The sequence below is a fragment of the Phalangium opilio genome, unplaced genomic scaffold (assembly GCF_054372755.1).
Source record: "Phalangium opilio isolate 3A_F unplaced genomic scaffold, DU_Popi_V2 ptg000031l_1, whole genome shotgun sequence".
NCBI classification, from domain to species: Eukaryota; Metazoa; Arthropoda; class Arachnida; order Opiliones; family Phalangiidae; genus Phalangium; species Phalangium opilio.
In genome coordinates, this window is record NW_028324158.1 from 13558880 (window position 1) to 13571338 (window position 12459).

Below are 12459 nucleotides of genomic sequence, written 5' to 3' on the forward strand. Positions count from 1 at the left end.
AAACAGACTGACTAGGACTCTAGGAGGAGGTTTGTTTAATGTTGTTTGGAGAAACAAGGGAATTGTCTGGTTAGGTTTTGTTGGCCAAGTTCCGCTTAAACTAACTTTTTTATCCAACCGACTCGAGATAAGAAGAGAAACGCCGTCGACTATTATGAATTGCATGATAAACAAAGGAACCTCCTCTCAGCCCATTTCTATTTCGGCTTTTTCTAGTTCAGTGAAAGGCAATTGTTTGAAATATTACGAACAAAGCGCCATTACCAGAAGCCATCCATGTATTTACAACAACATTACGCGTGTTTTGCTTCAAATTGACCGCTCGCTCGCTCGCTTTAGGCTAAACTAAATGAGGGCTCCCTCCCTCCCAGTACGTCTGGTTTCAAAGTCAATGTTGTGTCTCTCTGATAATAAACCAAGACATGGGGTTTATCATAGAGGTTTAACAATAGATGAGTATAAAACGCTCCGGGGAACGAAGGAGGAACAAGAAGAATTAGCTAACGTAACGTTTAACATCGGTTTTCTGCTCCTCTACAGTCTATTCTCTATGGACTGAATTCGGGGGGGGGGGGGCGCTTTTGATCTACTTTTCATCAAAGTCTCTCTCGCCATCTATCGGAAGTTTCGTGAATAAAAATGACTAATCCCAAATTGGAAATTCAATAGATGATATATGGCAGCGTATGGATAATCCATACTAAATAAGGCACACAAAAAAGTAGTTTTTGACCATTCATCTGACTTGGAATTTTTCTCACGCGTGAGATTATTCAATATCCAAAAATATTAAAAATTTACATATTCATTTAAGTCCCGAATAAATATGCAAAATCTCTTGTAACCCTTTAGGCAACTAACAAGTTAAACAAGTAAATAAGCTTAGCACAGCTGTATGGGTCATTGGCTTTACGTAAACTGGACAAAATTGATTGATTGCAAGTTACAGCTATTTCAAAAATGCATTAATATTTATTGCAACATGAAAAAGCTCTTTGAACCTTATATAAAAGTTCCGCTTATTGTTATACGAGTAGGAAATAAATTCAATATCTAATGGCAGGTTCCTTTTTCATGACTAAATATCTAACAAAACTGATAAAAAAAATATAAAACCTCAAGGCATGGCAATGTAATGTATGAGTCACGAAACGAAATACTTTATGATATTTTTGAATCGATTGTATAGAAGTGCGTCACCTGGTTATGTATGTAGACTTTATGTCGTCACGTAAATGAATGCTACAAGTAGTTAACCTACATGAATGTACTCAATTCTCTCAGTAGCAACTAACTTTTCTAAAAGATAAGTGTATAGGGAGCTAACAGTTCTGACCCTGAAACGTCACACCCTTCTATCTCTTACTGGAGTTTCATCCCCCCTTACGGTTGGAAACAGTATTCTACGCGCAAAAATGCCAACCAGAGAGGGGCTGCGTGACGTCAGACTATCTCTTCCCCCTAGCCAGTTGTTAGCTCTCTCCCTAGGATCTGGCTATACATTTTTTCACAGTTGTCAAAACTGGTTGAAATATTCATGGCAAACTGAATAAATTCTTCAACTAACGGTTTTCTTGTCTCATGTGTTTGGACCCCAACAGAAGCGCGCCAGACTATAGGCTACGGATAAAATAGTCTATTTTTCCTAGAACTGTGGCGCGGTGCGCGGTAGACCATCAAAAAGACCCATTTCCTTTACCCCCAAGGGCGTCAAGATGATATTACGGAAGGTAATTAGAAAGGGAGGGCAGGGTTCCGGTGAAAAAGTTAAATTACTTTGGGTGGCTGGGTTGCTAAAGACGCGTTTTTCCTGCTTTTTCTGGATGATTTCATATCACTGAAATTCCAGTTTTAAGGAAATATTTAACCTTGCCCGCATTCCAGGGCATGGATTGGTTTTTTTTATATTTTTAGTCTGGGAGAAAAAGGGGTGTCTAAACGCAGTAGGCCAGTTTTAGACCTATTTTCTAGCCAAGATAATTTACTATATATAATGATATAATCCGATTCAAATTATAAACCAAATTTTCTCTACAGATTGTAGAATATTTTCTATATCAAATAGGCCAATTTTAGGCCAAATTATCTAAAATCGGTATTTTCAATTTCATTCTATACGCCGTATTTAAATCCTAATGAATTCACGTTTCAACAGTAGAGCAAAAATAGGCCAACCATCTAAGATCATCTTACCTTGTACTGCATACGCTGCTCTTGAACTTAACTAAGAAATTAATAAAAATTTAAGCTTACTTTGAAGATGGACGTTCATTTCCGGCGATTCCGGTGAATACGTTAGTAGTGGTCATCTTTCGTTTGATTTATTAGTCTAAATACCGCTGACGAAAATTGTTCCGTTGGAATCTCCTTGAAGCCTGCCCGCACTGAGGTTGTGACCGTTGTGAGTTTGCGCGCCTTTTTACTCTGAACAAAGACTCTCTCGTACGATACCGATAAAACTTGTAGCGCAATATTAATATACGCTAATATTCCGTGTCGAAAACCGTTTAAAATTCAACAGACCGGCGCAATTTCCTAAAACTAGTATCTTCTTCAAAATTAATTATGTAAATTTAAAAAAAGGTTCAAGAACGAGGAAATACCGGTGTTCCGCAGATGTTAGGCGCGAGAAATCAAATTCGGGACTAAAAGAGCAGACGATTTAAGGGAAAATCATTGGTTGAAATCATGCTTTTTGATTGGTTCATTGTTTTTTTATCTGTCACAGAGCGTTTTAGTGTTAGCATCGTTTTTTTAGGAACATACTAACCGATCACCTTTGCGAGTTTTCACTGAACGCAGTGTCGGCTTCCGTCGTGAGGTCAAAAGTTCGCATAATTTATGCAAATTGTTTGTTTGCTCTTCGTAACTAATCGAAAATGGAGAACGATCCTTTGGTTAAACTATTAAACTTAGATCCTAAGCGGCCAGTTTTTAGTCAGTTATTATATGGAATTATAGGTGCAAGTAGTGGCTTTGGAGGCGCTGTACTAAAAAATGTTTACCTTAGAAGACCATTTTATGCTGGTACGGATGGGTTGATTTCATTAAGCCTTGGTCGATGGTCCATGCCCTTGACTCCTTATACTCAAGCCTGTATATAAAAAATTACGTTAAATTTAACATTAATTTGTAGGTATCCATCAGCACATAATTGCAGCAGCTGTCTTAGGTTACGCTTGCCATCAGCTAGAAAAAGTAGCAACAAGACGCTACACTGACAGAGATGCAATTATTCGTCACTACATTGAGTTGCATCCTGAGGACTTTCCTCCACAAGGTTAACTAACTTAATTAATATAGTTAATTATATCTTAACCCCTTCCTTTTCTTGCAGAAAAGAAACTCTACCGAGATATCATGAGACCATGGTTCCCAGTCCGCTAAAATTATCTTCAAAATTTGTTAATAGATATTGTATATATATGTTTAATGTAGGGTTAATGAAAAATAAATAAATTGGAACATAATTAACGCTAATTAAAGAGATTTATTAGTTTCAAGGAAAAGAGTGTGTCATTTTTCTTGGTTAATATGTTATTTTATTCAGTGGGGTTTTCATTTATACTTTCTGTTGGTTCTTCTTTAACAGTAGCTTCTTCAGCCGGTAAATCTCCCATTTTAGGCAGACTTCTTACAGCTGCAGTTTTTTTAATAGGCCCACGACGCGGGTCAATAACCCTTTGATCAGGAGATATATTCCTTAAAAAAATAAAGGGGGGAGAAGATTCATATAAAATATTCAAAGAAACTGACAAAATCATACAAATATTTCAAATGCCTAGGACATTTGGCGATAGATCCACTTTCAGACATTTCCATTGCTTTCATTTTATGACGCAGGGCTTCCAAATTAAGCATGGCGTCTGTTATCTCTGTCATATAAGCTTTGCGAGTTTCATTGTATTTATGAAAAGACTTAAAAAAAATAAATAAATATTAAACTGGGGGGGTCTGAAACAATTATTTGTAATTAAACACCTTTGATTCTTGATCCAATTTCCATTCAGTATCCCGCATCTCATTATAAATCGCGTTTCTATCCTTTTCAAGTTGCTTCAAATACCTCAAAAGCTGATTCTGTAATTAATTAAATACCTAATTAATATCAGATATCGACAGTAAACGCAAACCATACCTCTGATAAAGCATCCAAGTCCAAATCAGCTAACAAGGCTGTCATTCCTAATAAACATTGAAAAACTTGAGCTGTAAAATTAAAAAATTTCCAATCCCTAATTAATGACAACCTTCCGTGGTTTGATTCTTAGCAGCTTCAACTTTATCCCGCAACCAAGAACACTGCCTTTCCAACTGATCATTCACTTCAACTTGAGTGAAGTAACGAACTTTCCATTCATCTTCTATTCAAAATCATAATTAAGGAATAATTAAAACAAAAGGGGGGTTGGAATTCCATTAATTTTGAGTGCAATTTGTAGAACTTGAACGATTTTTTTGATTGTACCATCACCATTATCAGGTTGATCAAGCTGCATTTCTAAAGCAGTTACGGTTTTTTGTAAATCTTCAATAGAATGCTCAAGCATGGCCCTAAAAAGTAATTTAGCCATCATTAATTTAGGAACCCAGCTTCTTTAATAACTACACATTTAATTCATGTTTTTATCATTTCAGAAATAGGTGGTTATTATCAGGGGTGTGCGAGTACTCGGTTCGAGTATCGAGCCGAGTACTCGACTCGATACTCGATAACAACATATTGAAATACTCGAGACAGATTCGAGTAGCTTTTTAACATCTTAAATACTCGACAAATACTCGAGTCCGAGGCTTACAACTATAGCAGGCGATGAGTTCATGAGCATTTATTTTGAAAAATCTCATGTTCAATGTTTAATTGATCACTAACAATCTTTTTGAACTAGTTAGATGTTAGATAATTGAAAATCTTCGTTATTTTTAAGAAATTTACAAAATTGCTACTCGACAAGTCAATATTTGTGACTCGATAATTAGTACTCGAAAGAAGCAAAATTTGACCTATCTAAATACTCGATACTCGAAAGTATTTTTGAGACTCGGCTCGATACTCGATAAGAAATTAGTTTCGATACTCGGCTCGAAACCGAAAAAACGGGACTCACACACCACTGGTTATTAAGTACTCCTGGTCTAATTTATACTTACTTCATTCTTAATTCACTTTCAACTTCAGTTTTAAGAACTTCACCTTCATCGGGCATTGCTTTTGGCATTTTAAGGAACATTTGAAAGCGCCTATTGTTTTGAATATGTCCTAAACATTAATACTGCGTTACTATGGTTACCCAAAATCAACAAACATCGCGGAGAACTAGGTCAATCAACTCTTTACAACTGCCCAGAACCCATAGGCTTATTATCAATGCCATCTACAAGAAAACCACCGTAGAACAACCAGAAGTAAACGAGACATAATAAATAAGTTCCATCTTTTATTGACAAAAACAATTTTTATGCAATAAATTCATAGGGGATTGGTTCTAATAATTGAGGGGCATTATTCTTGGAAATGACAAAATGAGCCCCTCTGGGTTGTTGAGGTTGCCTTTTCGTGTGAACACGAATTCCAGCAGCCTTAGCTTCCACCTTCTTCTTTTGGTTCTCTTGTAACCTTTCCAAGAAATCTTGACGGCATTTAGAGTGTTTAATATGCTCAACTCTCAAGTTAATTCTCTTAGGGATGATACGGTTCCTAAAACATGTATTTCAACATTAATTTGAACTCTTAAAACTTGAAAAATAAAGTTAACTAAGTACCTGACACGTTTGTTAACAATTACACCAACAGCATGGGGAGTTACGTTAAATACTCTACCAGTTTTACCATGGTAGTATTTGTATGGCATACCTTTTTGAAAGGCACCATTACCCTTAAGGATTAATTAACCCGTGTTAATTTATATATGTTTAAATTTAAATTAAGTAAAATTAATAATGTAATTTACCTTGATATCAACAATATCACCCCTTTTATAAACTCTCATAAACGTAGATAGAGGTTCAACTCCATGTCTACGGAATTTTCTCGAAAATAGGTATCGAGTACCACGGCGATAACCTTTAGTGTTCGTCATCTTTACTTAATCTACGTTATATTAATTATAATTAATATAATAGTACTTTAAATAATCGTAATTAAAGCATATGCAGCATGCATTTATAAGGTTTAGGCCTTGTACTTGACCGCGTGTTAAAAAAACCAAGGCTTAACGAAACATTTGCTACCTACATTTGATCTACTTTTAATTCATTTATATTTATAAATATGGGAAAATTTTAAACCCAGAGAGAAACGGGGATAAATTTCAAGTAATAATCGCGATAATTAACTTTAATTCTATGATAATTTAGATATAATTAAATGATTAACTCACCAACCACGATGTCGACGTGCCGATCAAGAGAACAAGAACTACAAAGAGTTCGTTGCGTTCCCGACTAAAACTTTATCAACTGTTTTATCAAAAAGACATACAACCGGTTACTTCGGTTACACTTTTGAACGAACTTCAGACGCGACTGTGACGTCAGAATAATTATAATCAAAAGTAAGGCGCGAGTTTCAAAATAATTTCTTTATTTCAAGAATGAAACATGAAAATAATTAAAAAATTAAAATGATAATGGTTTATAATTTTTAATCAATTTCAAAGGCATGATATAATATTTGTAAAAATTAAAAATAAAAATATTCTATGAATAAATATCGTTAAAAAATTGCTAAGTGGATGTAGAAGAACTTCCGTTATTCGTAAAAGTTATTTCAGCAGCTTTTCCTGGCACTAAATGTGTTATTTTAACATTTTTTCTGCCTTCTTCTGTAAAAATCTCCATACATTGACTGATATATTTGTCAACATCAGACCGATGTCCCAAAGTGTACCTTTAAATAAACTTAATTAAACTTGAAAGAACTTGATGAACTAAATTAAAAACTTACCAACAACTTGAACCAGATTCTTGACCTTCACGTCTAATTGTCAATTCTCCTAAATATTGCTCATCAGTTGGCCTTTGATAAATAATAACATTTGTTATTTGTGATTTGCCATTTTGTTTCTCAGATTCTAATTTATATTCTTCAACTGATATCTAATAATTAATAAAAAAAGGTTTAATTAGTAAATATTAATTACTAAAGTATTTTAATTTTACCAAAGAATTATCTTTAATTGGATTTGGCTTCTCAATTTCTTTGGCATATTTAAAAACATCAATTGATTCCGGCATTTCCAATGGAACATCTTTTTGTTTCCAAAAGTCAATATTCTAAAATGTATAAAATTAATTAAAAATGTATAAAATTAATTAAAAAATGTATAAAATTAATTAAAAAAATGTATAAAATTAATTAAAAAATGTATAAAATTAATTAAAAAATGTATAAAATTAATTAAAAATGTATAAAATTAATTAAAAATGTACAAAATTAATTAAAAATGTATAAAAATAATTAAAAAATGTATAAAATTAATTAAAAATGTATAAAATTAATTAAAAATGTATAAAATTAATTAAAAAATGTATAAAATTAATTTAAAATGTATAAAATTAATTATAAAATGTATAAAATTAATTAAAAAATGTATAAAATTAATTAAAAATGTATAAAATTAATTAAAAATGTATAAAATTAATTGAAAAATGTATAAAAATAATTAAAAAATGTATAAAATTAATTAAATTAAATTAATACATCTTTATTTTTGAAGAAAGTTGAAGTCTGAGTGCGATGTTTTCTTTTATGTTTGGCCAAAACGTCATAAAGTTTCAAATGAGGAGGTGCTGGACAATGTTCAAATCTTTTTTTCCGATTTAAAGCTGGTTGAGAATGTTTTCTAGCTAATCTAAGTTGAAAACCATTAATTTTGGGTAAAAGATACGTTTAAACTAAACTCACTTCTTAAAAGGCACGGTTGAAAATTTATTTTTATGATAATGATAAGCATTAGCGGCTATTACAACAGAAACAGAGGGATCTAAACACAAAGGTTCCGAGGAAATCATCAACAAAGCTCCTTCAACAGCTAGCCTTTCATCTTGGGTCCATTTTTGTCCATCATTTGTCAATAACGCCACGTCACTTAATATCGTCTGAGTTGAGGGTTTCAACAGAACGTACTGGCTTTGACACTCATTAGTAGAAGGGTCTAAGATTCTCCGATAATCCCTAACTTCACAAATAACACATCCACCGTAAAAAATGTTAGCCTGGGATTTTTCTAAGATGTCAATTAAAAGGGGAGGCAGCTCTTCGTGATCAATATAATTTAGGAATTCATCTTCCTTTAAAACATAATTACAATTAAATTAAATTTAATGACAATAAGTAATTAGGGATTTAAAGTAATGTTTACTTCATAGGGCATTCTAATTGTTTCAGTATTACTTCCAGCTTTTGTTTTTAGCATCAGAGAATACCCTTCATTACCGGGATAGAGATTTATAACAACGCAATTTAATTTCTCTTTTTCCATCACTTTTTGAAGCGAATGGGATCCAGGTTGGAAATTCTGCAACCATGGTTACCATGGTAACCGATGATTATAGGCTTAGATACCAATTGCGCTAATTTCTACGGGATAATTACCTTATTTTCACCATTTAGGGATTGATCCGAATGATAAGCCGCTACTAATTTGTCTTGAAATGTTTTCCTATTAATATTAAAATTAAATAAGACCAAAATATTAAATATCCCGAATTTATAACGTAAACAAACGCTAAGCCTTGGTTTGAATTTATAATGTAAATAAACGCTAAGCCTTGGTTCCCCATTTGTCCCACTCCCGAGTCCCGCATTTTACCTTCTTCTAACATTAAAATAATATCACGGGCTTTTAAGATTATATTAAATATATAATTCTATTAAAATCTTACCATTTTGTGTCCGGTTTCATTAGATCCACTTTAAAATTAAATAATTAATCAACGATATACAATTTTAATGGCTGCCTTCCCAAAAATTTCCACTATTAGAAATATAGGCCATACGTCACCGTCAACACAGCCTCTGATTGGTTATAAGTCAATAAAGCCACACCCACATTGTTTATTAGTAGTAGTTTTAATTATAATTAAAATTAAGACGCATTTATATTCATCTTTTAAATTTAATTATTATATTTATTACGAATAAATATCCATTTATAATTATTCTTTCTTCTATAATTACTTATTAATTAAATTTGACATATATTTACAATTTGATGAATCAAGCAATTAAAACATGATATTTTTTAAGTTTATGTTAATTACTTACGTAATTGATTGTTGACTGAAAATAAATTTTTACAATTAAGAAAATTATTAGGCCTATTTTAATCAGCTGAATTTGGAGCAATGTGACCCTGAACATAGACATCATCGTATAAATGACCGTAGAGCTCGTCATCCGATCTTTGCACAGCGTGACGAACATTTCTAATAAATTCTCTTTTAGACATTTTGTTTTTAACATGAGGACTACTCAAATCCACTGACAACATGATTAGAGAGAAGCACAGCAAATAAACAATATCTGAAATTAAAATAAATTATTAATTATAACCATTTTTATTTACTTCTTAATTAAGACTTAAGAGATTCTAATTAACCTGAACTCATTCCCAACTTGGGGTTGCATTTACAAAACCTTGCGGAGAATTTTTCTAGCAGTGTATGAAGGTAATTATCATGTTCATTGGGAGCTTGAATAGTTTGAAAGAATTGACGGAGAGCCCGGGGTAAAGACTGATTTTTGTAGTTATGAAGATCAATTAAATGATCCAATACATCCCGTCTGACATTCAAATAACTTCTCATTTGACGTAAATTTAAAGAGTGAGTGTTATGAAAGAATTTGGCAATCTCCATTGACGCGTTTTCGACTAGATTATGACCAATGAAATACTCCATTCCCAGAAAAGGGTCAGCGTTAAATGTAACAGTCCCTTCATCCATTAAGAGATAAAGTCTGTGATAAGAGATATCTTCATGTTTTGATCGGTTATAGATGCTTACGTAACCCCATTGACTTCGGCATAAGCTGAAATACAACTGCTAATTAACTAATTAGTTTAATTAATTACAAATGTCTACCTTTGCCACAAGACTTCATCTTGAGCTAATTCTCTCCAAACACAAGCTGCCAAACAGAGATCTGTCGCATTTAAATGAGATAAAACTGATAAACTCAACTCTGGGGGAAGGGTTGAGATATCCATAAAACCCGCTGTTGTTTAATTAATTAAATTATTAATTATAAAAACAAATAATTGCAATGTAAGCCTATTTTAAACCTACTTTGAGGTGTTTCATGATCATGTTCATCCTGGCGTTCTTTCAAACGTTTCAAAATCAGGCTCATAACCGCGGAAATCCATGCAGCCATTTATTTACTATCGAATTTAAATCTATAAATAACAATCTACATAGTAATAAATAGAATTAAAGTCTACCTACATTGATAAACAAACAGGGCTTCTTTTTACGACCAAGGCTTAGTGAACAAATTTGAATTTCAGCCATAAAAACATTTCCACTAGACTTATTGCTTATATTTTGCTTAATTATTCACCTTTTTCAGATTATATTAAAGGTTATCAGTTACCTTTTAAGAATGATAAGTGACATAAAACTAAATTGGAGTGTGACTCACGATGTAAACGCAATTTCTTCCATCCATCTTACTTCCAGCTCATATGGGTCTTGTCAGACTTGTCTCATTTCAAGTTCAAGAGGTCAATGCTAGGAGGATAGCAAAGGGGAGATGAAACATATATATATTTGTCTATCTACGCGGTGAAAATGCATTATATATTTTTCAAATAGTACTATTTTCTATTTGATTCGATTTCTATAGATTTCAGTTTAAAGCAGCGCGGCCGTAAGGCAATTAAAACTAAGTCATTAAATAATTTAATTACAGGGTCTCGTAGTAATTAAATCAAATAACATGCCGAGAAAATTTGCATATGGCAACGATTAGTTTAAAAACAACTAGGGTAAATTAGCAAACAAATACGGAGAGCTGTTTTTTAAGCCTAACAAAGAAAAGTATAACCTTTGACCTGATGTGAAATTTTAGGCCTATTTCTAGAACAATGGACGAAAAATAGAGAAAGATTTATTCTGTACATTTAAGCTAAGCTTATAATTAAATTTAACAAACAAAGAGCTCTTTCATAACATATATTTGACACTCCAATACCCACGACGAGTGACGCATTTATCGAAGTCAGACTCCAAATAAATCCCCATAGTTTAATTGTCTTTAAACTCCCATTCTAAAATTTACTCCGTTAAATCCCTAAATCGGTAAATTTCGTAAAATCTCTCCAGTTTTTAATGAAAGGATGTACCATTAAAGTATCGTCGGACGGCGCTTACGTCACAAAATATACCCTTAGGTCATCTCTGATTGGTCCATTTTTGCCTTAAGCTTTAGCGAAAGGAATTATTAGTTTCATTTTAAAGGAAAAAGCCGTAGAAGCAGGAAAATTTGAAACGTCATCGTTCTGAAAGTTTCGAGGCAACTTGGGAGGGAAAAGTTGCACTTAAATGACATAAAAATGGTTTTAACACAATGAGCAGTCTTTTAGATAAAACTGAGGTGGATTTCAGCTTTGAAAAACAAATTTCAGGAGCATTTAAGAGTACCTTAAACATAACAGTCTGGTGCGCCTTAAGGGTTTTAAAACCGATTCCTATTTTCGGCTTCTTTAATTTGAAAACTTTTAAAACAAAACGGCTAAAGATTTTAACTACAGTGAAACGTTAATTTGTATTATTTCAAACATGGATACGTAAATATATTTCAAAGCAATTTACTTTAAGTAATGGGCTTTGTTTCAGAGAATAAAAATATTAAGCCTAAATTTGGAACAATAAAGGGGATTAATAAACAGGCTCAGAGTTTGAAATTTTGATTTGGTCGCTTTGCCAAGGCTTAAGAATGGAATCCGTATTAGGCTTAAGAAAAAGAAGCGTGTTCTATAGACGATCCTACTCGAACTTTTTCATTACGTTGGGATGAACCAACGTTTTATTTGCCGCCTACGATTAGGTAGAGTCCGTCTCAGAATGAAAACGCAATACTTGGAAAGAACACCATCATCGAAATCAATCATTACTAAGCCATGGTTTATATTACTGAATCCTCAATCTGGGATGGTCTAGACTACTTCCCTGTCTTCATATATCTTCTCTCTCATCTCATTTCAAAGCTTCATATAACCATGTCCATTGAAACGAAGATAATAGACTCAAAGCTAGGAAATCCGTTAACCCGAAAGTTCGGGCCTTACTTTCATAGTGTTAGTTGAATTTCGCCGAACGTAGTTTATAGTTGAAAGTCATTTCAATCTCTTTTACGCGCTTCAATCTCTCTATCAAATTGTTTTGCATTTATAAATGATGCAATACTTTACAAAAATCGAGTCTAGTTCGAACTACTTTAGTCTAGGAAAGTAA

At 32.9% G+C, this 12459-nt stretch overlaps 6 protein-coding genes across 11 annotated transcripts in view; 1 reads left to right on the plus strand and 5 right to left on the minus strand.

The window, feature by feature from the left end:
- Positions 1-2655, minus strand: part of LOC149690779 (uncharacterized) — a 38380-nt gene extending 35725 nt beyond the window's left edge. Inside the window, exon 1 of the mRNA XM_089870775.1 lies at positions 2254-2655. Within this exon, the coding sequence (XP_089726901.1) occupies positions 2254-2309 (56 nt within the window). The 5' untranslated portion in view covers positions 2310-2655. The remainder of the gene's footprint in view (positions 1-2253) is intronic.
- Positions 2656-2836: 181 nt separating this feature from the next.
- ND-B14.5B (NADH dehydrogenase (ubiquinone) B14.5 B subunit) lies at positions 2837-3509 on the plus strand. The gene is made up of 3 exons (XM_089870790.1): positions 2837-3027; positions 3137-3280; positions 3338-3509. Exons 1-3 carry the CDS (start codon positions 2880-2882, stop codon positions 3385-3387), a joined length of 342 nt encoding a protein of 113 aa, XP_089726916.1. The 5' UTR covers positions 2837-2879; the 3' UTR covers positions 3388-3509.
- LOC149690781 (coiled-coil domain-containing protein 169-like) lies at positions 3475-5436 on the minus strand. Of its 5 annotated transcripts, none has more exons than XM_089870756.1 (7): positions 5152-5436; positions 4469-4554; positions 4251-4361; positions 4139-4185; positions 3982-4080; positions 3767-3918; positions 3475-3702 (listed from the first exon to the last, which is right to left on the minus strand). In XM_089870756.1, exons 1-7 carry the CDS (start codon positions 5229-5231, stop codon positions 3543-3545), a joined length of 735 nt encoding a protein of 244 aa, XP_089726882.1. In that variant the 5' UTR covers positions 5232-5436; the 3' UTR covers positions 3475-3542. The 5 variants fall into 5 exon arrangements, with proteins under 5 accessions (XP_089726882.1, XP_089726885.1, XP_089726881.1 ...); XM_089870759.1 differs by having other exon boundaries at positions 3782-3918; positions 4251-4364; XM_089870755.1 differs by having other exon boundaries at positions 4251-4364; positions 5152-5390.
- On the minus strand, positions 5426-6532 carry RpL21 (ribosomal protein L21). Its single transcript, XM_089870782.1, has 4 exons — positions 6381-6532; positions 5952-6091; positions 5764-5876; positions 5426-5698 (listed from the first exon to the last, which is right to left on the minus strand). The coding sequence occupies exons 2-4, from the start codon at positions 6078-6080 to the stop codon at positions 5458-5460; spliced, it is 483 nt and encodes a 160-aa protein (XP_089726908.1). The 5' UTR covers positions 6081-6091; positions 6381-6532; the 3' UTR covers positions 5426-5457.
- Positions 6533-6618: 86 nt separating this feature from the next.
- Positions 6619-8987, minus strand: Spt20 (transcription factor Spt20 homolog). The gene is made up of 8 exons (XM_089870713.1): positions 8887-8987; positions 8597-8663; positions 8364-8519; positions 7907-8292; positions 7703-7853; positions 7162-7275; positions 6947-7098; positions 6619-6889 (listed from the first exon to the last, which is right to left on the minus strand). The coding sequence occupies exons 1-8, from the start codon at positions 8904-8906 to the stop codon at positions 6727-6729; spliced, it is 1209 nt and encodes a 402-aa protein (XP_089726839.1). The 5' UTR covers positions 8907-8987; the 3' UTR covers positions 6619-6726.
- A 112-nt stretch (positions 8988-9099) lies between these two features.
- On the minus strand, positions 9100-10734 carry LOC149690784 (F-box only protein 8-like). Of its 2 annotated transcripts, none has more exons than XM_089870734.1 (6): positions 10646-10734; positions 10450-10564; positions 10291-10385; positions 10087-10219; positions 9603-10033; positions 9100-9526 (listed from the first exon to the last, which is right to left on the minus strand). In XM_089870734.1, the coding sequence occupies exons 3-6, from the start codon at positions 10376-10378 to the stop codon at positions 9327-9329; spliced, it is 852 nt and encodes a 283-aa protein (XP_089726860.1). In that variant the 5' UTR covers positions 10379-10385; positions 10450-10564; positions 10646-10734; the 3' UTR covers positions 9100-9326. The 2 variants fall into 2 exon arrangements, with proteins under 2 accessions (XP_089726860.1, XP_089726861.1); XM_089870735.1 differs by having other exon boundaries at positions 10291-10400.
- Positions 10735-12459: the final 1725 nt, after the last annotated feature.

Excerpts from the sequence above, each read along its gene's own strand:
- ND-B14.5B (XM_089870790.1), top strand. The coding sequence starts at position 2,880 with ATGGAGAACGATCCTTTGGTTAAACTATTAAACTTAGATCCTAAGCGG. Across the intron at positions 3,028-3,136 it reads TAGAAGACCATTTTATGCTG|GTATCCATCAGCACATAATT; the intron begins GTACGGATGGGT and ends ATTAATTTGTAG. Across the intron at positions 3,281-3,337 it reads TGAGGACTTTCCTCCACAAG|AAAAGAAACTCTACCGAGAT; the intron begins GTTAACTAACTT and ends CTTTTCTTGCAG.
- LOC149690781 (XM_089870755.1), bottom strand. The coding sequence starts at position 5,231 with ATGTTCCTTAAAATGCCAAAAGCAATGCCCGATGAAGGTGAAGTTCTT. Across the intron at positions 4,555-5,151 it reads GAAAGTGAATTAAGAATGAA|GGCCATGCTTGAGCATTCTA; the intron begins GTAAGTATAAAT and ends ATTACTTTTTAG. Across the intron at positions 4,186-4,250 it reads TAAGAATCAAACCACGGAAG|GAATGACAGCCTTGTTAGCT; the intron begins GTTGTCATTAAT and ends AATGTTTATTAG.
- RpL21 (XM_089870782.1), bottom strand. The coding sequence starts at position 6,080 with ATGACGAACACTAAAGGTTATCGCCGTGGTACTCGATACCTATTTTCG. Across the intron at positions 5,877-5,951 it reads GTGATATTGTTGATATCAAG|GGTAATGGTGCCTTTCAAAA; the intron begins GTAAATTACATT and ends TTAATCCTTAAG. Across the intron at positions 5,699-5,763 it reads ATTGTTAACAAACGTGTCAG|GAACCGTATCATCCCTAAGA; the intron begins GTACTTAGTTAA and ends TACATGTTTTAG.
- Spt20 (XM_089870713.1), bottom strand. The coding sequence starts at position 8,906 with ATGAAACCGGACACAAAATG. Across the intron at positions 8,293-8,363 it reads CAATTAGAATGCCCTATGAA|GAAGATGAATTCCTAAATTA; the intron begins GTAAACATTACT and ends TATGTTTTAAAG. Across the intron at positions 7,854-7,906 it reads TCAACCGTGCCTTTTAAGAA|ATTAGCTAGAAAACATTCTC; the intron begins GTGAGTTTAGTT and ends TTTTCAACTTAG.
- LOC149690784 (XM_089870734.1), bottom strand. The coding sequence starts at position 10,378 with ATGGCTGCATGGATTTCCGCGGTTATGAGCCTGATTTTGAAACGTTTG. Across the intron at positions 10,034-10,086 it reads GATGAAGTCTTGTGGCAAAG|CTTATGCCGAAGTCAATGGG; the intron begins GTAGACATTTGT and ends GTTGTATTTCAG. Across the intron at positions 9,527-9,602 it reads CAAGTTGGGAATGAGTTCAG|ATATTGTTTATTTGCTGTGC; the intron begins GTTAATTAGAAT and ends TTTTAATTTCAG.